At 41.9% G+C, this 25,756-nt stretch overlaps 1 protein-coding gene across 2 annotated transcripts in view; it reads right to left on the bottom strand.

Moving 5' to 3' along the window:
- Nucleotides 1-1,072: 1,072 nt before the first annotated feature.
- Nucleotides 1,073-25,756, bottom strand: part of MRPL13 (mitochondrial ribosomal protein L13) — a 38,946-nt gene continuing 14,262 nt past the window's right edge. For both annotated transcript variants that reach the window (XM_065903144.1, XM_065903142.1), the window contains 3 exons: nucleotides 19,880-19,966; nucleotides 14,116-14,237; nucleotides 1,073-1,272 (listed from right to left, as the gene is read on the bottom strand). In XM_065903144.1, coding sequence (XP_065759216.1) covers nucleotides 1,251-1,272; nucleotides 14,116-14,237; nucleotides 19,880-19,966 — 231 coding nt within the window. In that variant the 3' untranslated portion in view covers nucleotides 1,073-1,250. The remainder of the gene's footprint in view (nucleotides 1,273-14,115; nucleotides 14,238-19,879; nucleotides 19,967-25,756) is intronic.

Here is a 25,756-nt window from a genome sequence, read left to right as displayed (position 1 = left end):
TGCCAGTTCCTCGTGAGCAACAGCTGTTGACTTGTGGCAGGTCATGCTAATTTTTGAATTTGTGATACATACAAACTCACTCTTTCTCACCTAGTGGTGGCTAAGTCCATGGCCTTCTGAGCCGGACTGCCTGGATTCAAGTCAGCAGGTCTGTGATGTGGCCAAGTTATTTATTGCCACCTTCTCGTGCCCATTTTTAAATTAGGGTTAGGGTTAGGGTACAATATTGGTTGATGTAGGAATTAATTTTAATTTATATAAAGCAGATGTGTTTGGCCCGTTATAAGTGCTTAATAGCGATGCTTTATGTTTAATGTTACTCTCTTCCCCTGAGTGGACTTAACTCATAGCTTCTACAGTTACCTCAGCACCTACAGCTCCCAGGTGGACGTATGTACGTGCGGGTCGATTCCCCAGCTCCTTTCCACCCGCGGCAGACAGCAGGCTCTTTGGTGGGTGTGGAGGTGTGGGGGGAAGACACGTGACTTCGGTTTCCCAAAGCCTGCACCAGGCTCAGTGTACGTCTGCTGCTTGAGCAGAAGTGGTCTGAAACTCACTCCCTGACTGGCTGGGCACGCTACCATAAAAATCCCAAATGCAGCGTCTTAGCCGCTTCATTTCCAGGAGACTTTGCTGGACATGTTGATTTGAGCGGGCCAGTCCCAGCGCCCGGGACAGAGGTGGAGAGGAGCCAGCGGGAGAGACGCGGGCAGTGTCGCGGGTGGGGCAGCGAGGTTTCTAGGCAGCAGAGAAGCACTGCTTGTCAGCCTGGTGTCCCGGAAACCAGGAGATCTACGGGACACAGAAAAGGTGACGCAGTGTGAAGAGCTCAGGCAAGCCCTGCCTTGCTGAGCTGGTGGCTGGATACGACAGCCCCTGAAAGGAGGCGAGGGCCTCGCTCCCCAGGCGCGCGGAGCCGGCAGCTGCGCCGAGGAGACGCTGACGGGCCCCTGGCGGACACAGCTGCGGCGCTGCCCGGGCCTGCGCGTCCCGGCAGATGAGACGCCGAGCTAGGTAAGGGGCAGTTTTATTTACCGTTCCCAACGTTCAAGTTGCACTACACAATAAAACAGTCCTATAAAGTAACGTTTTACTGCAATTTCCTAATGGAGGAATAGCCCTTCCCGACCTTTCCCCACAAACTTTCAGCTCCCAGAGCAGGTTTCCTGTCAGAGGCAGCTGTGGCTTCATCCTGCCCTGAGGAAGGAGTTTCAAGCACCACACCATCATTTCCCGAAATTTTCTTCCTCCTACAGCCGATAATCCTCAGGTCTGAAAGACAAAAATCAGTGTTTATTTTTTTAATAACTCATTATTTCACTTTCTCCTGCCTGACGCAGGAAGATGATTTTTCCAATTTAAAATGAAAGTAACTGTTCACCAAGAAATATCTCCAAATATTATGTCTAAATTTTTGGTGAAAAATACTGAGGCCAAATTACTGCAAAGCAGAATAGTTGTGTGGCAATTTCCAAGTTCTTTTGAGAATATAAATATAGGGCCCCATGTGCCAATACATGAATGTATGTACTAATAAGCCTGAATTCAATTTCCCCAAAGCCCTTTCAATAGAAAGGATTATATACAAAGATATGGATTTAACTAATAGTAGCAAATTCTGAATGAGCAAATAATTTCCCTATTTATATTATTTTATCATACACTAAATTTAATTTTCAATATAAGAGCATACAAAACAATTGTATAAACACCAGTCCTTTGGTACGTTAATTATACATACATTTATTACATATACATAAGGTCTTTTCTTCATTTATATATTTATAGGATTAATTATTTATAGGATTAATCTTACCTGACAGTTCCTTCTAGTACTAAATTAAAACAAAGAACATTTTCAGAGAAATGTTAAATTTCAAAAGTGGAGAAAATGAGGGAAAGGAACTTATAAAGTGTAAGAAGTGTTGGCGGCTCATTATCTTTTACAGAGTAGCGTATTTGTAGGTACTGGACTCCTACGGAATTTTCACAAGGAATTTAGTAATAAGTAATCTAAACAAAATAGATATTTCTGAAACAGCTGTAAAATAGACAATAGTTAGAATTCCTTTAAAAGGTGAAGTCTGTTTGCCCTGAAACAACTTACCTCACCCTTTCTACATTTATAGCGTATTTAAAAAAAAAAAGAGACCAGATAGCCCAGACAGGAAGAGCAGCTTCCGGTATCTAAGTAAATGAATGCCATTACACTTTAAAATTATCCAAATGTGCTCACCATCATCAGTCTGTAACAAGAGAGACTGCAGCATTTTGTTGCTGTTTTTGAAATCTCTTCAAATGTAAACACTGAATCCAAAGTCTGGGAGTGACAGCTGGAGGGCTCCAAAGTGTGCCCTTCTAGCCTTGGGCGCGTGACTCAGGACGGTCCAAGCTCCCAGTCAAGAGACACCAGTGCCTTTTAAGAAACAGTTTCTTCTCCCATCCAGCTGGTTCACATAATTAAAAAAGGGAGGCGGTGATGCCATTGGAAGGAAATCTTCTACAATTCTAACAAGGAGTCCTGACAAGCTTCTGCAATTCCACTCAAAATTAAATGTGCTTCGTCAGAGTCTGGTTGTTTGCACACCAAAAGTCAGTTTATTCACAATGAGATGACGAGAGTACCTTTCAGTGGAACTCAGGAGTAAAGCAGGAAGCGTGTGCGCAGGCTGTGGTCTGTTTGGTGAAAATGCTGATTGTGACCTGAAGGCGAAGGGGCTAAGAGAGTTCGATTCTGCTCACGACCCGGGGAGACAGTGCGGAGGACGGAGGTGAGGCCCGTCGGGACTGCGGCAGGGTGAGGGAGAGGAAGGGGGTGAGGACTTAAAAGAGAAGGCCAGCGCGTGCAGGGAAGGGAGCGAGCAGAGGGACACCGAGAGGAAGGAGCTTAATCTTCAGCTTGAAGAACTCGGGAAATGGCAATGCTATCTGTTTCTTCAGGAGGGGGAATACAGGCAGAAGAACCAAGTTTGAAGGGAAGGAGCTTGGTTTTGTACACGCTATCTGGACATGGCAGGCAGCCAGTAGGCAGGCTGTGGGGTTGAGGGGAAACGGGGCGAAGGGGAAGGCAGCTGAGAGTCTCCAGCAGCCTACGGCCACGGCGCCTGGAGGCCCGCTCTCCCGGGTCTCTCAACACGGACAGCTATCCCACCTTCTCAGTGGAAGCATTTTCACCAGTTCCCCACTGTCAGGTTCAAATGGCTCAGAAATCCACACGCACAGAACCAGCCCTCCGTAGCGGCCCCAGGGAACTGCTCCGCCTCACTTTTCCCCGCCCTGCCCATCCGGCCCCCCGACACTCCCTGCCGCCGCCCAGACGAGGACCTTCACACCACCGGGCTCGGGCACTTGGTATTTTCTGCATCTGAACCATCTCTCACGTTTCCCTGCCTGGTAGACTTGACTAGTCCTGCAAAACCCCCCACAAAACCACGTGTTCCGGGAAACCCTACACCACCTTTCCTTTCTGAGGCCGGGCTCTTCTCCCTGAGGCTGCCAGGGAACTCCAAGGCCGGCCTCTGCCACACCGCCTGCCCTGCGTAGATGAGTCAGCACTGCTCGGAACGTACACAGGGGTCGGTGTCTATGTAGACGGCAGTGCGGGTGCTTCCTAGACGCCGTGAGGTACACTAGTCACCCCACAAGCACGGCCTCATGTTACCCTCCGAGCCACACCGTGAGGAACACGCGGCTGTCAGCCCCACACGGCCGGCGAGGCGGACCCTCAGAGGAGCCGAGGGCCCGGAGGACACGCGGCCAGGAGGGACGGGCAGGGCCCCATGCAGACCTCGGACCCCCCGCTCACAAGCCCCGTTCCACGCCTGTGTGCCCGTCACGGCGGGCACAGCCCCGACATAATTCATCCTACGCGTCCAGCAATGAGGACAGCGGCCTGCACGGTGACGGGGCTTAAGATGCTCATCACTGGAGTGACCGCCTGAAAACGTCACTGCGTTCATAAACCCACCCTTTCCTCTTCCGGAATCTTTGGCAGGTGGTTAATTTGCTTCAGAGGTGGCGGTGGTGTGGAGAACAGCCTCATGGCCAAGGGACTAGATATTTTAGATGTTAGCAGAGCCAGAAAGATCAACTTATGTGGGAGGCAATTAAAAATATTACATGGCTTCAGGAGGTACCCCTGTGGGAAAAAGGAGGTATTTATATTAAATATGGGTCTATTTTTCTCTCCACCCACACAAATGAAAGCTGGTACACATACAACATGCTTGGCCTGCTCACTCCCTTCCACTAAAAGAAGGCAATCCAAGATAACATAAGGAAGGGAGGGGAGGGCTATGTACCTGAGTGCATCTCCAACTTCAGTGGGCATGGAATCACTTGGGTTCTTGTAAAAATGCAGATTTTGATTCAGTTAAGTCTGTAAAAGGTCATGATTCTGCATTTCTAACAAGCTTCCCTGTGATACAATTCTGGTTCATGAACCTCAGACCTCCCACAGATCTATTCCTAAGACACGGGAGGTGATTAAAGATGCCAAAGAAGCACTTTCAGTAGAAATTTCTAAAGCTATGCTGTGTCTAATAGAAAATAACACAATTCCCTATTAGCAAGAATGATTCCAATTGATATATAGCATCCTTCTGGATCTTTACCCACCAGAGGACTCTATTAATAGGCAGTTTTATACTTTTCTGACACAACAATAGCTAACTATAAATTATGATAACATCTACAGAGGCTGGATACTAAAATTCCTTTGATATCTATCATCAAAGAAAGATTAACTGTAGCTTTAACTGAGTGAATGTCACTGTATTAAGGTTCTCTAAATGTTTAAAACTACATTAGTTTAAAAGCTAATATATGTACAGCAACATTACCTTAGTCAGAATTGAATTCTCAGATGTTGCTTACATACTTATTCTATTTTAAGTTTAGATCTACATACTCTCATTACTAGATTAAGTAACTTTTAAAAGCAAGAAATCTGGCAACTAGTATTTTCCTTTTCAGTCTACGGATACTTAAATGCTGTTTGAAACTTTAATGTTTCTCACTCCAGGATTCTTGGCTGAAGAACCCCAGGGACAGAGAAGCCTGGTGGATTTCAGTCCATGTAATTTCAGAGTCAGACAGGACTAAATGACTGGACAACAGCAATCTGTAAATAATAACAGCTTTCATTTTATAGTAGTTTAGAACCTCAGGAAAACTTTGGGAGACATTTCAAATGCTGTTATAAAAAGCTGAAAAGTGAAAGTGAAGTCACTCAGTCATGTCCGACTCTTTGCGACCCCATGGACTGTAGCCTACCAGGTTCTTCCCTCTATGGGATTTTCTAGGCAAGAGTACAGGAGTGGGTTGCCATTTCCTTCTCCAGGAGATCTTCCCGATCCAGGGATGGAACCTGGGCGTCCCGCATTGCAGGCAGACGCTTTACTGTCCGAGCCACCAGGGGAGCCTATAAAAAGCTAATACCTATTAATTTTTAATAGAAAATTATTGATAGAAATATAACTTATTTTAATGAAATTAGCATGATCTTTTCTTTATATATGTAATACAAAGTATCCAAAATTGGGTATACTAGAGTTGCAGCAAAGCAGACTGTTGAGAGAAAATTCTAGTTTAGCTAGAGGCATTAAGCAATATTTAAATAAGCAACAAAGACTAAGATATGAATTCGTCACACAGTGAATTAAAAGTCAATTCCTCTTTAAGGGAGGCAAGAGTCCACTCATTCAGTCTCCTTCAACCAAGATTCCTGAGCATCAGGTCCATGGTGGGCGCAGGAAAGAGCGGAGAGTGAGACCCAGCCCTGCCCTGAGAGAGCGTGTTTTTAACAGAGGAAAACACACACACTGACTTCTGAAGAGAAAGCTAAAAGCCTGAAGTTCTCATATGCGCACTTAGGGTTTACTTGGGAGATTAATAAATCTTCAAAGAATTTGCCTACATAAGACTTTCTTTAATTCATTTTCTAAAGTGTGCTAAACTTTCATAGGTAGCCAACGCTTTACATCAACAACTCACTTAGAACTTAATACTTGTCACCAGCAGAGAACTGCCTTTAAAAGCAACGTAGCTTCGCAAAATAGTATTACCCCTTTTTTCGAATGAAGGCGCAAAGGCCTGTGGGAGCTGTACCAAGTATCCGATGGTGCTTGTGATTGGCTGGGCAGCTAAAATCGTACCACAGCTCACACGGTTCCCACTTTTCTATAGCAAACCCTTTACCATACATATGTACCATGCAAAGGTACCATGCAAAACAGTACCTTCCACGCATCAAGTTAAACAAGCACAACACTGTCAATCAGTAGAATGACGCAAACACATCTCAAAAATGAAGACACTCAAGTTCAGAACACGAAAATGGTAAGAAACCAACACGTCTGTGCTATCTTGAGACTGGGGACATTTCTATGAAAGAATCTTCTGAGTTCAGGAAAATCTGTTTGGAAATTTTAGCTTTCACTGTAAAATAGCAGAGAAAAATGCATTTGGTTTTTGAATAAAATGAAATGCAAAGCTATAGAACACATGGTTTATATTGTAGTTCAAATAGAGCCACAGCAGTATTCATCCCATTATGATGAATTTATTTCCCAAGGTAAAAACAGCATTCAAATTTGCGCTGTAAATTCATGAAACTGAGTATAGTTCAACTGTAATAAATTTCAAAAATAGTTTACTCTCCTTTAGGCTTTATGTCTCTTCACTTGTAAATAATATTTCTCAGTAAAATGCTTACTCCAACAAAACAGTTAAAAGACTAGGATAAAATCTGGATAGTGGAATAATCTTGAGATATAAACGGTCAGGTTGACACGAGTTTTAAGTCACTTTCACTGGAAGAGTGCAATTATTTAGAATAAGCCACCCCAGGAAATCTGGTCACATCACGTCGTCCTTGAGCTGAAGATGTTAGCTGTACAGGTAACAGGCAGAGCAATGCCGCTGCCAGACTCATCCACCCAGACCCCGCACCACCAGTCGGAGCAGAAAACGTTCAGTACGAACTCTTTTAAAGACCAAGCTCACTTTCAGGTACAGTGGAATACTGCTCAGCCGTGAAAATGAAAAACTGCCATCTGCAGCACCGTGGGTGGACCTAGAGATGACCACACTGAGCACAGACAAAGATCACATGATATCGCTTCTGTGTGGAGTCTAGGCAATGATGCAAACGAACTTATCTGCAAAATGGAAGGAGACTCACAGACACAGAAAGCGAACTTAAGGTTACCAGAGGCGGGGGTAAACTAGGAGGCCAGGGCTGACACACACCGCGCTGCGCGTGCCCACTCAGCCGCGTGCGGCTCTGCGCCCGCCAGGCTCCTCGCCCACGGGATTCTCCAGCAAGGCCGCTGGGGTGGGCAGCCGTGCCTCCCTCCAGGGGATCCTCCCGACCCAGGGCTGAACCCAGGTCTCCCACACTGCAGGCGATTCTTTCCCAGCTGAGCCCCGGGAAGCGTACACACACTGCTGTGTATTAAACGGACCGTCAGCAAGGACGCGCTGTGCGGCACGGGGACTCGTCTCAATGCCCGGTGATAACCTCCGTGGGGAAGAATCTGAGAGAAGAGACAGGTGTGTGCGCGCAACCGAGTCACAGGGCGCGCCTGAGGCTAACACAGCTCTGTGAATGAACGACGCTCCAATACAAAGTAAAACAAACACTCACAGGGCTGCTCGCCTTCTTTAAAATTCAAATTTTTTTTCAATTAAAATGAATAGGAATTATTGTTGCACACAACTGTCACTTTTAAGTCAGAGCTCTATTGGCTAGGGAATATAAATGATTTGGTTTTGTTTTCTTACACAGAGATTGCTTTTTATTTTAGCAACCAGTCCTAATGTGTTCCTATCCAAAAGAACAGTATAGTTTAGAAGGCTTGATTTGAGCAAAATTCAGGACTGGAAATGTTGAAGTCTATGGTTTAAGCCAATGCTGAGCTGGTTGAAATGATGGAAAAGTTGGAACGTAAACTTGCTCCCCAGTCCAGCCAATAACATCTGTCTGTGAAGAGTAGCAAAATTAAGTTAAATCTTGCAGGAAAATGCCACATGACTAGACTAGCATACAATTATGGAAAATCTTGAAGATGCCCAAATCCCAGTTCTTTATGGGTTTTGAAAAGGTAAAACTCCTCTCCACTGTCTTTAAGTAAGTCTCTGATCTGAAGCACATTTCTATAAAGCCATAGGTGAAGTTATTACTATTTTTTAATGGGCAGATGTGGGGGATGAACAGCTCTCACATGGAAGGGCGAGCAGAAAGCTCACGCCCCTGCCTCCTCCAGGGCTGCACACTGCCTGCACGGGGTGCTCACCGTGTCCCTCTGCCACGCTCTCATTCCTGGCTCCGCTTTCCCTTCTACAGAGCTGCAGGGATGAACCAGTAAACTGCCTGAGTCTAACCCTGCTTTCAGCAGACGACTGCAGGGCCCACCACGCCTCCCCAGACGCCACCGGCCACCCACCCCTGCCGCCCCGGGCCGCCCCGGTCACCCTCGCAGCCGCCTCCTGCCCAGGCTCACTTCTAACTGCACTCCCTGGGCAGCGTCAGGCCAGGGGCCTAGGTTCTCATCCCACAGTCAGTCTGCAAGCATTTACGGATGCTGAGACTTTCCACACTTCGTTTCTCTGCAAAGGTGAGGGTTACGCTTAAAGCATTACAGATTTAACAGGTGAGGAGTTAAAAAGAACACATTTCTTTTTTGGTTTTGTTTCATCATTCTGTGGATACTGTGAAGCAATTCAAGTTGCAATTTTCCTTACGCCTAGTTTTTTCCAAAGAAAAGCTCTCCTACAGAATTTTGAAAAACTGAAATTAAAGTTTCAAATGAAACAAGTTTTATTTTTACCCTCCATAATGAGAAATTTCCATTACAGTGATAGCATTATAATTTCCATGATTGTTGTGGTTTTGTAACGTGTTGGCAAAACCTCAATGATCCTGGAAATAATTATTGACAATTAAAATAAGCTGACCATATGAAAGCTACAATCTCAGGCAACTGAATTCTGAGAAGAGATAATGCTATTTTTTTCTCTGAGAAACAAGTTCTAAGTGCACATCCTACAATCACCATGTTCAATATGGCAAATGCGTATTTCCTTTGTACCATCAGGAAATGCAAAATAAAACTTTATAACATACTCTGACATAACATTCTCTGACACAGTTTATATATCTATGAGATGTAAAAAATACTAGTACACCAAGGATACACACTAATTTAAGAAGTGAGGTGTACGGACAATACTTCTCATATGAGAAAATGGCTTTTAGTCATACAACATATTTATACTTTCCTCATAAATATCCATTTCTTTCCATCTTGTATACCACTGTTTTAAAAATAAATCAACAACCAGCCTAAGAAAATCTAGAGTATGCTGAAGTTAGCCCTGAGGGAATGTACTTTTTAAGTGATTTAAAATGATCAGCTGTTCAATTAAGATTAATACAATTGTGTTAGTCACCTACTGGGTGACCTGGTTTCAAGGTCATTCAAAGCTTAGTCTGACAACTGTTACTGCTGCTCAAAAGATTTTCATCTCTAACAGAAAAGCTAAAGAGCTTACACTGAACCAAAAGCTAATAATAGTCTCAATTACAAAACATATATATTTATACTATAAATGTGTTAGGTTTTATTGCTAGGGAAACAGAAACCAGAGCAAGCTATTTTCATGTCTATTTATTAATGGTGCAATCTAGGGACATTCGTTTCAGTCAAGTCTCTGCAGGTCACCCGTCATATCTATCTTGAATAATTTCCAATTACTACATTCCAAAGGAAGATTATATTCTTGCCTTAGTTATTTGGGGTGGAACAAAAGCATATTTTAAGTAGGATCCTTCTCTAAAAGGAGAGAAAATTTTTTTCTCATAAAAGCCAATCTATTAGTAATGGGGAATCCCATTTTTCAGGATTGCATGGTGTGTCAAATATTTTAATTGTGATCCTAATATATATCCTATTTTATACTTGAACTTTATTAAGCAGTAAACAACCCAAACAGCAGAGTCCATTAAAGTAGTCACGAGCCACAGGAGGGGCTTCCCTGGTGGCTCAGTGGTAAAGAACCCGCCTGCAGCGCAGGAGACATGGGTTCAGTCCCTGTGTGGCGAAGGTCCCCTGGGTGGGGAAGGTCCCCTGGGGAAGGAGGTGGCAATCCCCCCCAGTGTTCTCGCCTGAGAAATCCCATGGACAGAGGAGCCTGGTGGGCTACAGTCCACGGGGTCGCAGAGAGACACGACTTAGCGACTGAACAACAAGCCGCACGAGGCTACTAAAACCTAAGTCAAATTACATACGTAGACCTGAAAATCCACTTCTCAGATACACTAGCCACAGTGTACGTGTTCAAGAGTCACGGGAAGCCAGCAGCTCCTGTATTAGCTCAGCGACGCATCAACGCGAAAAGTCTATCAGACAGCCCTGACCTGAAAGAGCATCTGTTTCTTAGGCAGTAAGTTTTTGGTTGACACAAAAATGTATATATATATTTTTCCTGGTCATATGCATTCCGTGACTTAAAAAAAAATATTAGACTTGGTGTCAGCTCTGATACTCAGCAGAATAAAATGTTGAACAATTTAATAACTAGTATACCTGTAATTTCAGTAGTGTATGCTCATAGTTAACAGATCCTGTGTGGCTAGTGGTGAGGAAAGATCCCTTTATTAAGTCATCCAGGAAGCCTAGTGTCTCACATGTGTTCCTGCCACAGAGAAACTGGCAATGGAAAGAAGGGGCAGGGAAATCCGTCCCAGAATAATAACTTAGAAGTGGATCAGGCGGCTCCAAGTTTCACTAAGTCTCCTTAAAAATAATTCCAGAAAAGCCCTTTCTACCTCTCTTAATACAATAAAGGCACTCAGTCACCTTCTAGCTGGTTTTAAATGAGCCAGAAACATTTAGCAATACAACAAGCAGTTTGATCAGTACTCTTTGACTAAAATAACATAATTTGTTGTGAATGGTTATTACACTATTATACTGGTTTAACTGACTTAGAACATACTTTAGAATATTCATGATGTGCATAGCCACATGCATAATATGTGTTTGGTCACATAACTAAAGAGCACCTTTGGTATTTCCAGTCTTTAAAAAAGACTTGTTTCCCATCTTGGTTAAGAACTATGACAGGGTTTCTATAAGAAAGTCAGGTACGAGATATTCAGATTTACAGGATAAAACTGTTATCATATCTTTCAGCCACTGAAGATCATGCTTGTGGGGAATAAAAAAATCTTGTAATCGGGAAAACGTGCAGCGACAGTGTATTTCACGTAAAATCATGATTCCCCGAGTTTGTAATGCGCGCACACACACACACACAGTGCAGAAACTCACACAGAGACAGGAAGTGAGCATAGCGGCATGTTAAGTATGGTGATATTATTTACTTATGTTTGTATCTTATTTTTATTTTCTGCAATGAACACTTAGTAAAACCCCCAGATTAAAACATTTTTTTCAACTGAGTGCCGGAGTCTGCTTTTTCCAGAGTCATTACGTCTGAAGTAAATGTTGTCTATATTACATGCAGTCTATTTTATTGTGAATTTTTAGTAAAGAAAAGGTTTCAGAGTGGTAAATTTAAGCTAATAAATGATTTCTAAAAGTTTAAATTGTGGCAAATTCCACATCTCCTTTAAAGAACTTTTAAAAATGTTAACATCTTCCTAGAAAAATGTTCTATGTTTATGTGGGCTGAGTTTTAAGGATAAATATAACTTCTATGTAGTTTAACCAGGAAAAGGTAGGTTGGATATGTCTTCAGTAAATGACCATGCAAATCTCTAAGAGCAATTTTAAATGATTTTTTCTAAAATGTAAACTTTATTAAAGTATCAATAGCTTTGTATCTTCTAAAGATTATTTCTAACCTCATTTATAAAAGTTGATAAAAAAAGACACTCTATTTCTTCATTTATTCATTCAGTAAGTATTTGCTGAGTGCCTACTTGATGAGTCAGTCACTGCTCAGTGGTAACCAGACAACACACAGGTGCCTCACGGAGTCTAGTCAGGGATGACAGTAAACAGATAAGCATGCCTGTGTTTAACTGCATAAGATTAAATACAGCAACATAATTTATTCTTTTATTTTTTTTTTAAATTTATTCTTTTATAACAAGACCCTATGGAGGTGGCCTAACCCAGCTCAAGGACTGCAGGAAAGAAGTTACATTTAAAACATTTCATCTTCTGTATCCCTTTGGCATCTACCAAACTTACAGCACACGGTATAAACTCAACAAAAGTTTGTAAAACTGAGTGAAATAATGGCTTTAATGGTAATTTCTCCAATGTGTGTCCTACTGCTTACTACAGTTTCTTGCACAGAAGAGAGCGCTAATAATATTTGTTGAAAAAGACAATGAAACAGCTTGGTATTGTGAAAAGAACACAGGATTGGGAATTAGTTTCAAATTCAGGCTGTACTACAAATCAGCCAAACCTCTGACTCAGTCTTAAGAACAGGAATAACACATTTCTCTTACTGGCAAGAGAATTACATACAACGTATGTAAACCATCTAGCAGAGTGCTGGGCTATTTGAAAGTATTAATATAACTGATCACTAATAATACTATTTTGCTCATTATTTGCAGACTTAATAAAGGTGAACCTTGAAATAAGTCAGCAAAGTTAAAAACATTTAAAACAGAATACCCTAAAGACTTGTGTGTGCAAAGAGTGAAGTCATACACACACAAAGATTAGAGTAGATCAAGGATTAGATTCCTGGACACACTATTAATTCTGGAAAAACAAGTTTTCACAAACCAACCTGGCCAAAGGGTCAATCTAGAGACACAGATGTTCAGAGTACACTGGGTAAGTATCCTGGGGGAAAAGGAGCTGCCTTTTGTAGATCAGCAAAGAGGATGTGTGGTTCTCTCTGCTGTTGCTAAGTCACTTCAGTCGTGTCCGACTCTGTGCGACCCCATAGACGGCAGCCCACCAGGCTTCACCGTCCCTGGGATTCTCCAGGCAAGAACACTGGAGTGGGTTGCCGTTTCCTTCTCCAATGCGTGAAAGTGAAAAGTGAAGCCGCTCAGTCGTGTCCGACTCTTAGCGACCCCATGGGCTGCAGCCCACCAGGCTGCTCCGCCCATGGGATTGTCCAGGCAAGAGCAGTGGAGTGGGGTGCCATGCCTCCTCCAGTGGTTCTCGCTAGACCTACGCAGACTGTGTCAGCCTTTCTGAGCCCGTATCATGTGAGGTGCAGTTCGAGGTGCTGCAGATGCAGTGATGAACAAGATGTAGCCGTTGCTCTTGAGGAGGTAAACGGATGACAGAGCTACCTGGCAGGAGCCACGGCCGAAGATGGCTGGGCACGTGGTCTGCTCCTGAAGGTAAGGTGAGGCTTCTTCGAGGAGACAGACCTCTGAACTAACCCTAAAGAGTGGGAGAGTCACCCGAGGAGGAGGTGAGGGGCACGCTGTTTTAGGCAGAGGTGAAGCAGAAAGTCACGGAGGAGCTAAACTGCATACAAGGGGAGCCAGTTTTGTACAGTCTGCTACTGAGAGCCCAGCACAGTGAAGGGAGAAGGACTTCAGCTGAGGAGGGGACAAAGAGCCTGGCGGGCCAGGCAAAACCGCCTCAGATCAGCGAGACGGGAGTCGTGTGTCAGACCTAAGCAGGCTTCTGCTCACAGGTGGAAGATACTGTACAGAGGAGAACAAAAAGTGTTTGTTTTATTCTTCTACTTGGATAGACTATAAAAGTATCCAGAATGGATGATTTTCATTAGATCGTATTCTTGGCTTAGTGAAGCAATCTCGAAAATGGAGAATTACTTGGTTTTAGGTAAAGACAATTCATGTATCATTTCAAGAGACTATAATCGACCCAAGTTATGTCATCCCAAACAGAATACCTGATAATTTATAGGCCCCATGAACATCCTTGCACTTAGCCAGCAAAGTCTTGAGACTTTGAGTCTTTTGGCTCTACCATCCACAGCTAGAGTTTATTTGTAGGGAAAAGCATCCAAGGGAGTGAAAAAAGTTCATACTTCCCACCTTCAAGGACCTTATCATTTGGATAAGCAAACAGGAAACACTAAATTCAGGTTAAAAGGACAATAAAAACAAAGACGGGAAGGAAAAGGAAGACTCACGGAGACCACACTCTGGGAAAAGCCTCTATCTCGTCTTGTGTGTACTCGTCTAGACGTCTGGGCACTTTTCGTGGTTGAGGAAGCTCCTCTGTTAAATTCTTAAGAATATCTTCTGGTATATCCTAGATCAAACAAAAATTTAGGCTTGATTTTCTTAAAATCTATTCTTAGTAATTAATTAGTAATTCTTGTGTATAAGTGTGTTAGTCACTTAGTTATGTCTGACTCTGCGATCCCACTGATTGCAGCCCGCCAGGCTCCTCTGTCCACAGACTTTTCCAGCCAAGAATACTGGGGTGGGTGGCCGCTCTCTTCTCAAGGGGATCTTCCTGACCCAGGGATCAAACCCGAGTCCCCTAATTGCAGGCAGACGCTTTACCCTCTGAGCCACCAGGGAAGCCCTTAGTAATTCTTAGCAAGTATTAAGAAATGATAAGCAGAAGAATGTTTACAATAACACATTTTATATTTTAATCTTGACAAACATTTCTAATGATAAATTAGACATCTTCAATTTTGACAAGTATCTGGTCACTAAATTTTACTTTTTCTGAATATTGTGTAATTTTTTCCTTCTCCTTTCAACAGCAAAAAAGGCACTGCTTTGGATCATTCTCATAATGTTTCATCTGATGACTGTTTGTACAAGGTCTATTGCTTCCAGTGCCACAACCTTTTTCAATTTATGCTCCATGTTTTTGCCAAAAAAAACTTTCAAAAATGAAAATCTGCTGGATACTCAAGTCATTTAGCCAGCAAGCGTTTACTGAACTTCTATGAACCAAAACTGTGTTAGGATATAGAAAGAAAAATCAAAAGATCATGGCTTCTAAAGGCTTCCAACTTTTACAAAGGTACTCCTTGGCCAAGATCTCTCTGGACGCAGCTCTGACCCCGAGCCACACTAGTGTACTCACTCCCGGCCCCCCTCCAACTTCACTTCTCACAAGGGCCAGCAGCTCCTGAGCAAACACCCTCCCACCACTCGTGCACTGGTCTACACCGAGACCCTGGTGCCTTTACTAATGGAACCGTCCAGAACTGCTTCCTGCTGAGTAAACGGCCGAATGTTCAGAAAAATAAAAGGAAAGGTAAAATGTGAAAAAGTCTGAACCTCAGTAATGAAAAGCAGACTAAAGAGTAAAGCATATATTTGAGAGGCATCTTGAGAGAACTGGACTAAATAAAGGTAATGATAAAATGAAGAGCATGGAATAAATAAATTGGACTAAACAAGGGGAATGATAAAATGAAGAGCATGGATAACCGAAAGAATTGACATTTATATTGTGCTCCTGGAACAGAAGTAAGGAAAAGGAATTATATTGTGGATCTGATGATGGCTTAATTCTGGAGAGTCTATTGAAGGAACAGTAAGATATCAATATAGAAGTGTCCTATGGGTGTTTCCACAGGGACTGCAGATATAATACTCTCTTTTCATTTACAGTGTGTTCCTAACCGTTCTCAAAAAACAGGATGACTATATGTTTGTCTGCAGAGAGCAATAGTATAATTGAGAATCAAATGTCTAGGCAAGCACATGGCATCAAAAAGTCACTCAGTGTGTCTTAAGAATCAAATACAATTTAAAAATAGTTTCAAGGAATCAGAGCTCTCACACTGTAAGCTGATTCTAAAACTCAATATGGCAAAAATATAAAGTTTTTTTTTTAAACTTGAAAATGACTTTAAAATTATGGTTTGGATATGCTGGGTCACTATCAACACACATAAAGCCACAATAAACACTACTCACAGTTGTTTCTTCACTGAAAAGCATTTGAAAAACATTTAACTTTCCTTCCCCAGCATATCAAATACACAAGTGTAAGGACACAGAATCAGAATGAGCAGAGGATGCCCGGACACATTAAATATTGTTAATTATTCCTTAATATTTACTTACTAAATAAGTCTATCTGCCAATTTGGTATTCATGAAAATGTATGAATATTTCACACTTCTTTGGAAAACTATTAAAAAAAAAACTCCTTAGATCATATTTGCAAAGACAATTTTAACACCGCCAACTGCTCATTCAGCATAGAGAATTTAGAACCTAGTGGGTTTCTGGTAAGTGTTTGCTGAATTGAATAGAATTTTGACTGAAATGAGCTTACCAAATTTCACCACTATAAAGGAATCCACTGAAAGAATGGACAAAAATCAGTGCACAGTTAGGGATGGAAGATGCTGAGTGAGATGAAACCAGAAAGGCAGGAAGGTGCTCCTTCAGCGGGCAAACGGGGAAGGGAGCCCTCGCATGCTAACTGGGGGTGGTGAGAAGTTTCTCTTTCTGTGACTACGCCTTCTGCAGAGGGGTGGTTAGCCGAAGAGGGAAATAAGGAAAAGAATAAAAGCAGAAAAAAGATGCATGGGGGAGGTGATGATTTACTTTTTTACAGGTTTTCCTCTTCATGCTTTTGTGTCTGTTTCCTGGCCGCGCCTTGAAGCCAGCAGGATCTCAGTTCCCCAACCAGGGATCGAATCTGGGCTCTGGAAGCAGAGCCCTAACCTCCGGGCCGCCAAGGGAGCCCCAGTTTATGCAATTTTTAAGGGAATTTCTAATCTACAGCAAAGTTGTGAAAATGAGTGAACTCATCTAACCTTCACCTAAATCCACTAATTGTTAAAATACAACATGATTGCTTTCTGCCTACTCATAAACACACATACACCAAACACTCTTTTTGACTGTACCATTTGACAGTGGTCTGCCAATATTTCATCCCTAAATATTTCAGCAAATGTATCTTCTAAATATAAGAATTGTTTCTGACATAACCACATTACAAATTCATGTTCAGGAAAACTACCATTGATGAAACACCTTTTAACTTAATATACAGTGTGTGTATACATACACACACACAGAGTATATATTCAAATTTCCCAAAGTGGTCTAATAAAGTCTTACGTAGCTTTCTTTTTCTAATCCAAGGTCCAGTGTCACATGCTACAACTACTATGTTATTATGTTGTTTAATATACATAATTCATTCTTTAGTCTAGTTTCCTTTGATTGGAAGAGTTTCCTTGGTTTATCTGCCTCTTAGGAAATTAATTTTTGAAGAGGCCAGGCCAACTGTGTTGCAGAATACCCTTTTTCCTTTGGATCTGTAGAACAGTTTCCTCACGATCAGATTCAGGCTGAACGTTTCTGGCAGGACACTGTGTAGTTCACCATATAGTTCATACAGTGCTTCATTCGAAGCAGGAGGCGTTTGTCCCATACTGATGGTAAGTTTAATGTCTTCGTCAAGGGTGGTGGTTGACCAGATGGCTTTAATGTAGAAGACTCGCTTCCCTGTCTAAATAGTTAAGCTCTCTGTGGCGTGTTTTGAAACTCTGTGAATATCCTGTTCTACAACGTTTAACTCCATGGATGTACAATACACTGATGATGGTGGCTCTTCTAATTCAGTATTATTTTCTACATGTTTTAGATGATATTCTTCTCTAAAGAAGAGCTCTTCCTTCTCGAAAAAGGAGAAGGGAAATTATAATAAGCTAAAAATAATTTTTGGACTATCATTGTGGGCTCATAGAGTTCTGTTTTCTGTTCAAAGTAATCCATCATTATGCCCATTTATTTCAAGGCTCACACAGTCCCGTGTTTGTTCCACGGGCACCACTTCAGGTTGCCTCCTGTGTGCGGATATCTCTCCATCGGCCTTTGAGTTCTGTCTCACTTTCTTTTACTCATTAATTTGCTATCATAAACAATGCAGAAGTAATAATCTTGTGCATGTGTGTACTCCAAAATAAACTTCTATTTTTGTTCCAGACCTAGAACCAACCACTTCTCTAAGAATCACATTCCTTTTAATATGGAATAGCACTTAGAAAACAGTCTGGAAACTAGCTCTGCTTACTTCTATTAGTACTGTCATTTTATTTTTTTAATATATAAAGTCTTAACATGATAAAAAAAATCTAAAAAGTTATAATAATCTAAAAGGCTTTTCTCCAAAAAGCTCATTCTCTTTCCTACCAATCTTAATCTAGTGAGTAACCAACTTCATTTTCTTGTTTATTCTTCCTGTGTTTCTTTATGCAAAAAGATATATTCATATATGTGTCTGTAAACATACGTATGTATAAATACATATAAAAGGTAGTATGCCACCGATACTCTTTTCCATCTTGCTTTTTTTCACTTAATATATCTTGGAAAGCATTCCTCATCCAGTCAATGATATCTGTCATTCCTTTTTTTATAATTGCACAGTACTCACCTGAATAGATATAGCATAATTTAGCCAATTTCCTATGAATAAGCACTTACTTCCATTACTATTATGGATAACACGGAAACAATGATCTCGTGTGTGTGCATCTTCAGGGTAACTTGCTGTCAGTGCGACTGCTAGACCAAGCAAGAATCTCCTTCTGCGTGTCTTGCTAACTGTCACCTGGCTCCCTGCACTCCTTGTGGGCTGCACCACTTTGCATTGCTACCCGCGGTGTCTGAGTGCCTGCTTCCTCGTGGCCGTGACAATAACGTGTGTTGTCAAGTTTTTGAAAATTTAGCAATCCATTTTTGGGGAAATGGGCTCATTTATTTTATAGACTGAAATAATTTAAGTAATTTATACTGAAACCTATAACTTGGTAACTGGGAAAAATGACATTACTATTTTCTTTGTCCCTTTTAGAAATCATGGTTTCTAAAAATATGTGAGTACAATCAGAAACAGTTTTAAAATTCTTTTAATTTCATGCCCAAGGTCATTTATCCTTACATGATGATACTACTCCCATGCTTGTTACCTCAGAGGTAAAGTGAACAGGATGAAATTATTCTACTCATTCATACAAAGCAAAGCTAATAAATTAGCCACTTTAGCAAAAGTCTGAATAATTTACTTATGCATTATTTAAGCTAACAACAGAACATGCAAGTGCCTTGAATAGCTGACAGAACTTGATATTCTGGAATAAATTCTATATTATTCTTTTACTAGGAACTATAAGGACAATTATAACCCGTAATATTGATACCAACTAGTACTTACTGTTCCAGGGCCTGGTCTAAACACCTAAAAAATGTTATTTCACCTAATTCTTACAGCAGTCTTATGATGAAGGTACAATTACTACACCCATTTACCGGATGAGAAAACAGAGATAGTAATGGCCACGAAGTCAGTAAATGGTAGGACATGTATTCAAACCCAGGCAGTCTGATTCCAGAGCCTGGACTCAACTATTTTATATAGAACTTCTAGTGTTTATATTATACTAGAGAGAAAAGCTAAGTACTCATACCAGTATAATAGTTATGAATAAAACTGTCTTTTTATTTTCAAGCACTTTTAAGCTGAACAAGTTTTGAGTAAATAAGTATTTTGAAGTTATAGTATGAGAAATAATTAGCAATCAAAGCCAAACTATTAATCTATGATTCACAGAAGTTATACAGGTCACAAAAAAGTAAAGTGAATTCATACTTTTTTGTAGTTCATGAAATTACCTATGAGTATCCTCAATTAAACAGGGACTCTAATTATAGTTCTTTGTTCCAAAGAAAGTAGCTATTAAAATTAAAATATGGAACTTACAGACTTTTGATTTTTAGTTCAATGACGGTTCACTTTATAACTTAAAATAGAAGCAATTGTTTTTGTAGTGTATTCACTATAAAATGCAAAAAAACATTTCGAAAGTCGACATAAAATTACTGATAACAAATACAACAATTATTTTAAAATGAGAAAATATTTAATTAAAAATTTTAAAAGGATCTATGGTTACTTACTTCATCTGGGAAAAGATGCAACCTCTGCATCAGAGTTCTTCTGTGAAGGTTTTTTGGCAGCATGCCATAAATAGCTAGTTTTACAATCTGAAAAACAGATACACAGCGCACTCAGTAAGAAACATGTGATGGGAATATAAACATAGTAAGAGATAGTGATGAAAAGCAGTGGGCTAAGACTCAATATGAATATGAAAGAAACAAAACTGAGACCTAAGCAGATATGTGGCAGCAATAAAAAAGACCTTTTATTATTGTGTACACTACCATCTTCTTTTAAATCTGTTTATCTGTATCTAGACAAAGGAAAAAAAGAAAGGAAGACATTAAGAAAACCTGTGTATGTGTTAATTTTAGATGGAATAAGAAGAAATTCTCTAAGCTTATACCAGAACTTGTGGCTCAAATAATCTATTACATACGGGTTACAGCACAGCCTAGGGAGCTTAATCCCATTTCCCCAGGTGGGTGATCAGGAGACTGCCAATGAGTGAACTAAGCCTGACCATACCGTCATGAGGCTGACTCTGTAAGTCACAAATCTAGAACAACGGTACAGTGAGCATTCGCTGAAAACTTAGCACGTGTGCAGGGGTCACTGCATTAGACCTGTTATCTTGTTTATGTTACTAAGTTCCATTTCACAGACGAGGAAACAAATTCAGTGAGGTTACAGAGCCCACCTTAATTTCCTACATCTAATAAATGGTACTGGAATGCAAACCAGGTAGGCCTACTCCCAGGACAGACACATAACACATGCAAACACACTTAACAACTGGCTTCTCTCTGTCACTTATCAAGAAGACCAAGCCCCGTCACCCCGTCATACCCGTTCCCAAGAGGCAGGCCAAGCTCTCTGTGATTTGCTCTTCTCCCTGTGAGGGTCGCCCTATCGGTTATCTGCTGTCTAAACCCTCTCTCTGGCTGTGCTGGGTCTCTCTCACTGCACTCGAGCTCGCTCCGGCTGAGACAAGGAGGGGCTTCTCTCTGCCTGCGCTGCGTGGCTTCTCCTGGTGCTCTAGGGCCTGCGGGCTCAGCGGTGTGGCACGCAAGCTTAGCTGCCCCCCGGCACGTGGGTCTTCCCAGCCCAGCGATCAAACCAGAGTCCCTGCACTGGCAGGCGGATTCGTAAACACTAGACCACCAGGGAAGTCCAGGTTATCCTCACTGCTGTCCCGAGTGTGGTTCTGCGTATATTTTGTCAACAGAAAGTCACACAGTCTCACCTTGTGCTCTATGATTTCCCATGGGCCTCCTGGCATGTGGTGAGTACAGATACCCCGCATGAGCTTCATGAAACTACTGACAGACATCTGGAGATTCAATGATTTTTTTCATCTGCACTCATATTTCAAGGATATAATTTGGCATGTATTAAATTAAACCCACTGAGACAGTACATGTTGCAATAGGACTGCACTGTAGAGGATTTCCTTATCCTTTTATTTTCTCATCAAATCAGACTACAAAACCTCAACATATACAAATGCTAACGCCACCCCACATATATTTCCCATCTATTTTCTATGTTAGTGCTGTTAAGGCTTTACATTCTAGAGACTTTATATTGTTAAAATTAAAAGCAATTAGAAAATCAGTGCCTGAATTATATAAGCCGAATTTCAAGTGGTCAACTTGCCACAGGTTACTATATTTGATAGCGCAGACAAAGAATGTTTTCATCAGAGCAGAAATTTCTATTGGGTAGCACTGATATCAGTCTTTAAAATTTTTAATGTTTTAGAAGTCTTTAGTAGAAAGTGACAATGCTAAGACTACTTAGCATCCTGTCTGGATTAGCAAGTCATTGTATCCTCTGAACATCGTAACAGCCAGTTTATGACATCAGCAGGGTTTCTTGGTATTTGGTTTCCATGTTTAAAAAATTAGTTTTATTTACTTGAATTAACAAGTTGATAGTTTTAAAATACACCTTATTTAAAAAATGCAAACATAACAATTAGAGAAAGCTGAAAAGTATGAAAAGGTTACAAACTGCCAAGTGAGAGAAAAAGATGACAGACATACAAACACACCCAAAAAAATGTGACATCCCCTGAACATGCAATCGAGCAATTCCAGCTACACAGACTGAAGCGTGAACCCTGAGGAACCCAGGAAAAGAGAAAGACAGAACGGGCTAGGGCTAACAAACATTAAAGACCTTCCTAATCCAGTCTGAACCCAGGGCATATGATATTTTGTTTCACAAAAAATAACTTTATAAACTATAGGAGAGGGAATGAATATGAGAAAGGAATCATATTAGAAGAAAAATGCAAGAGCACAGAGACTCTTAAGGAAACTGAAATGTATGACAGACGAAGAAAGAGCTGAATCAATGCATTTACTTGAGTTTAGAATTAAAGATCTGCTATGTAATTACAAAAAGATATTGAAAAATATTTTAAAACCTACTATCAAATGTATTAATCAATGTACTTTATTGTTCCCGAAAAACACTGAGCGTTTGAATTGGTGGTAAAATAACTGACCTCTTAAGAAACCATTTTTTTTAAAAAGCACAGTCAAAATTAAGACTTAAAGCCATCATCAAATATTTCATAATGTATTTCAATCTCTGTTCATAAAAAATAGTTTGAAATAATTTCTACAAATGCTATCCGAAGCCAAATTCTTAACATCAAAAGTTGGATTGTACTGCCTCCTAGTGTATATTTACCATACCTGAACAAACTAGAAACTAGTTTTAAAGTATTAAAACTATAATTTGTTGTAAAAGTTATGGTATATATTAGCAGCGGCCCTAACAACTTTTCACTAGTATTATATGCAGTCCATATTAAGTCAAAATAGGATACTATTTTTGATCCGTGATAATCTAAAAATTAAAAAAACAATTCTTGAGCCTGTTTTTATAAAACAGATTTGAATGATAAAGAAGTAAAAATACACAGTAAAGTATGGAGCTTCTAAATGTTATGTCACTAATAAACATAGCTCTTCCCCTACCTTTAACCAAGACAATTTTAGACAATACTTGTACCGCAAGGAGATCAAACCAGTCAATCCTAAAGGAAATCAGTCCTGAATATTCATTGGAAGAACTGACTGATGCTGAAACTGAAACTCCAATGCTTTGGCCACCTCATGAGAAGAACTGACTCATTGGAAAAGACCCTGATGCTGGGAAAGATTGAAGGTAGGAGGAGAAGGGGATGACAGAGGATGAGATGGTTGGATGGCATCACCAACTCAATGGACATGGGTTTGGGTAAACTCCAGGAGTAGGTAATGGACAGGGAAGCCTGGCATGCTGCAGTCTACGGGGTCGCAGAGTCGGACACGACTGAGTGACTGAACTGGACACCAAACAAATAGTTGCATTCTGACAACAGACATTTATTTTTATTCATCATTTTAGGAAAATAAAAAGGAGTATCTTCAAAACTTAACAGTTTGCTCATTTAAATAAAAAGCTAAAATACCTTTGAATGGGGAAAACACTACCAAATCCAAGAGAACAATTCAAAGACTGGGTTATCAAGAGTTAAGGAAGAAAAAAATAAAACTGTGAAAGGGCAACAGGAGACTCTGCTTTTAAAATCAATACTGAGAATGAGCACTTGGATTTGGAACATCTCTCAGTACAGAACTCTAGTGATACATAATAAACAAACATTAATGAAGTCAGTAATACTGTTTTTTTAAATATTTCTAAAGGACGGAACTGACTAGAGGACAAAAATAGGAAGAACAAGAAAAAGCGCATCCTGGGTTGGGATCTGCTCTGGGGTGTCCACTCGGCACGGGGATTGGGAAGAGGGCCACGAATGTGAGGTCTGCAGGCAGGATCAAGATGCCCCCACACACCTGGATCCCCTGGGGCCCAGCAGAAAGGCAGTATTCAGGGTGCTGAGTGTGGAAAGAGAAACATAAGTCTTTCTTGATAGGTAACTGCTAACTATGAACTTGATCTTGTAAGGTTTTCAGGCCCCAAATTCACCCATTTTATGGGGATCAAATTCTAGAAGCTGAAAGTATAGCTTAAAGGGATCTTAGGTTGGGGTGTGTGTGTATACACGTATATCCCCAGGCACCAGCCAAAAGCTAAGTATATCTTTTCTGAAGAAATTAATTTTTAACATAGGTCTCAAGAACTCTCAGAGATGAAGTTCCAAGGTACATGTACTTTCCTAGCACCCTGAGCAGAAACAATAAATTGCAGACCCACAAGGGCCACAAATATCAGTCAGATATGAGTGCTAAGAATTATGTTTAATATGCTTAAAGAAATGTAAGAGAGAACCAAGGTATGACAAAGGAACAGAAGACTATCAAAACTGACTCGCAAACTGAGAAAGAAACAAACAGTAAAAGCTTCCAGAAAAGGAAAAAAATACAACAACTGAAATTAGAATCTCAATAAAAGAGCTAATCAGATTAGACCTTGGTGAAAAGATAATCAGAGCAGAAGAACACAGATTTAAGGAAATTCCTGACAATCCAGCACAGAGACATAAAATACGAGGAAGACACACAACATAAAAGAGAGATAGAGAACTGTGCATGATGAAATGAGGCAGTCTTCTACGTACACAGTCAGCTTCCAAAGGCAGAGGGCGGACGGAGAATAAAGGGAACCAATGTTAAAAGATGTAAGAGCTGACAAGTTTTCAGAAGACAAGAAACCAATCCTCATGCAAAATAAATAAGAAAACTAAAAAAAGTTAACCTAGAATTGTGTAGATACACAAAAGTATTTTTTAGAATGAAGGTAAAAATAAAGTTACAAACAGAAAAGGGGAGTTTACCACTCAAGAGCCTGTCATGACGGGCATGGCAGTGAGCCGGGCTTCAAGGGGCACTGCTCCCAGCTAGAAGACTGCAAGCAAAGATCGTAAAAAAACCAGTGACAGTATTAAAAAATGGGAACAAGAACGTCCAACTGGAAGGGTTTTTAAACAATCTTGAACAGAGAAAACATACAGACTGACAGGGAGAAGGGGTATTAAACATCTTCTAGAGGCCCCGACTTGCCTTTGAGGAAAGTGAAACTATGTTAATCTTATTTAGACTTCTAATAAACGAACTCAATCAATCCAAAAGAAAGCAAGGGGAGGAGAAAGAAAACAACATCTAGGTCAGCGTGTGGACACAGCGGGGGAAGCAGAGGGGGCGGACAGAGGAAGGAGCGCCGACAGACACCCCCGTTCAGGCGCTGAGTCAGGCTCGACTCTGTGAGCCCGCGGGCGGCAGCCCTCCAGGCTCCGTCACGGGATTTCTCAGGCACGAAGGCTGGGGCGGGAGGCCCTTCCCTCCTCCAGGGGCTCCTCCCCGCCCAGGGGCCACAGCTGCGCCTCCCGCACCGGCAGGTGTGCGAGACAGGCAGCCGGCGGGACGCGGCCGTCACGCGGGGAGCCCAGCTCTGCGATGCCCAGGGGGCCGCTGTCAGGCGGGGAGCCCAGATGCCCGAGGGGCCGCCGTCACGCGGGGAGCCCGGCCCAGGCTCCGCGATGCCCGAGGGGCCGCCGTCACGCGGGGAGCCCAGGCTCCGCGATGCCCGGGGGGGCCGCCGTCACGCGGGGAGCCCGGCTCCGCGATGCCCAGGGGGGCCGCTGTCAGGCGGGGAGCCCAGCTCCGCGATGCCCGAGGGGCCGCCGTCACGCGGGGAGCCCGGCTCTGCGATGCCCGAGGGGGCCGCCGTCACGCGGGGAGCCCAGCTCTGCGATGCCCAGGGGGCCGCTGTCAGGCGGGGAGCCCAGATGCCCGAGGGGCCGCCGTCACGCGGGGAGCCCGGCCCAGGCTCCGCGATGCCCGAGGGGCCGCCGTCACGCGGGGAGCCCGGCCCAGGCTCTGCGATGCCCGAGGGGCCGCCGTCACGCGGGGAGCCCGGCTCTGCGATGCCCAGGG

Source organism: Muntiacus reevesi, chromosome 12 (assembly GCF_963930625.1).
Source record: "Muntiacus reevesi chromosome 12, mMunRee1.1, whole genome shotgun sequence".
NCBI classification, from domain to species: Eukaryota; Metazoa; Chordata; class Mammalia; order Artiodactyla; family Cervidae; genus Muntiacus; species Muntiacus reevesi.
Note: the sequence above shows the minus strand (reverse complement) of the source record. Positions and strands in the feature narration are given on the sequence as shown.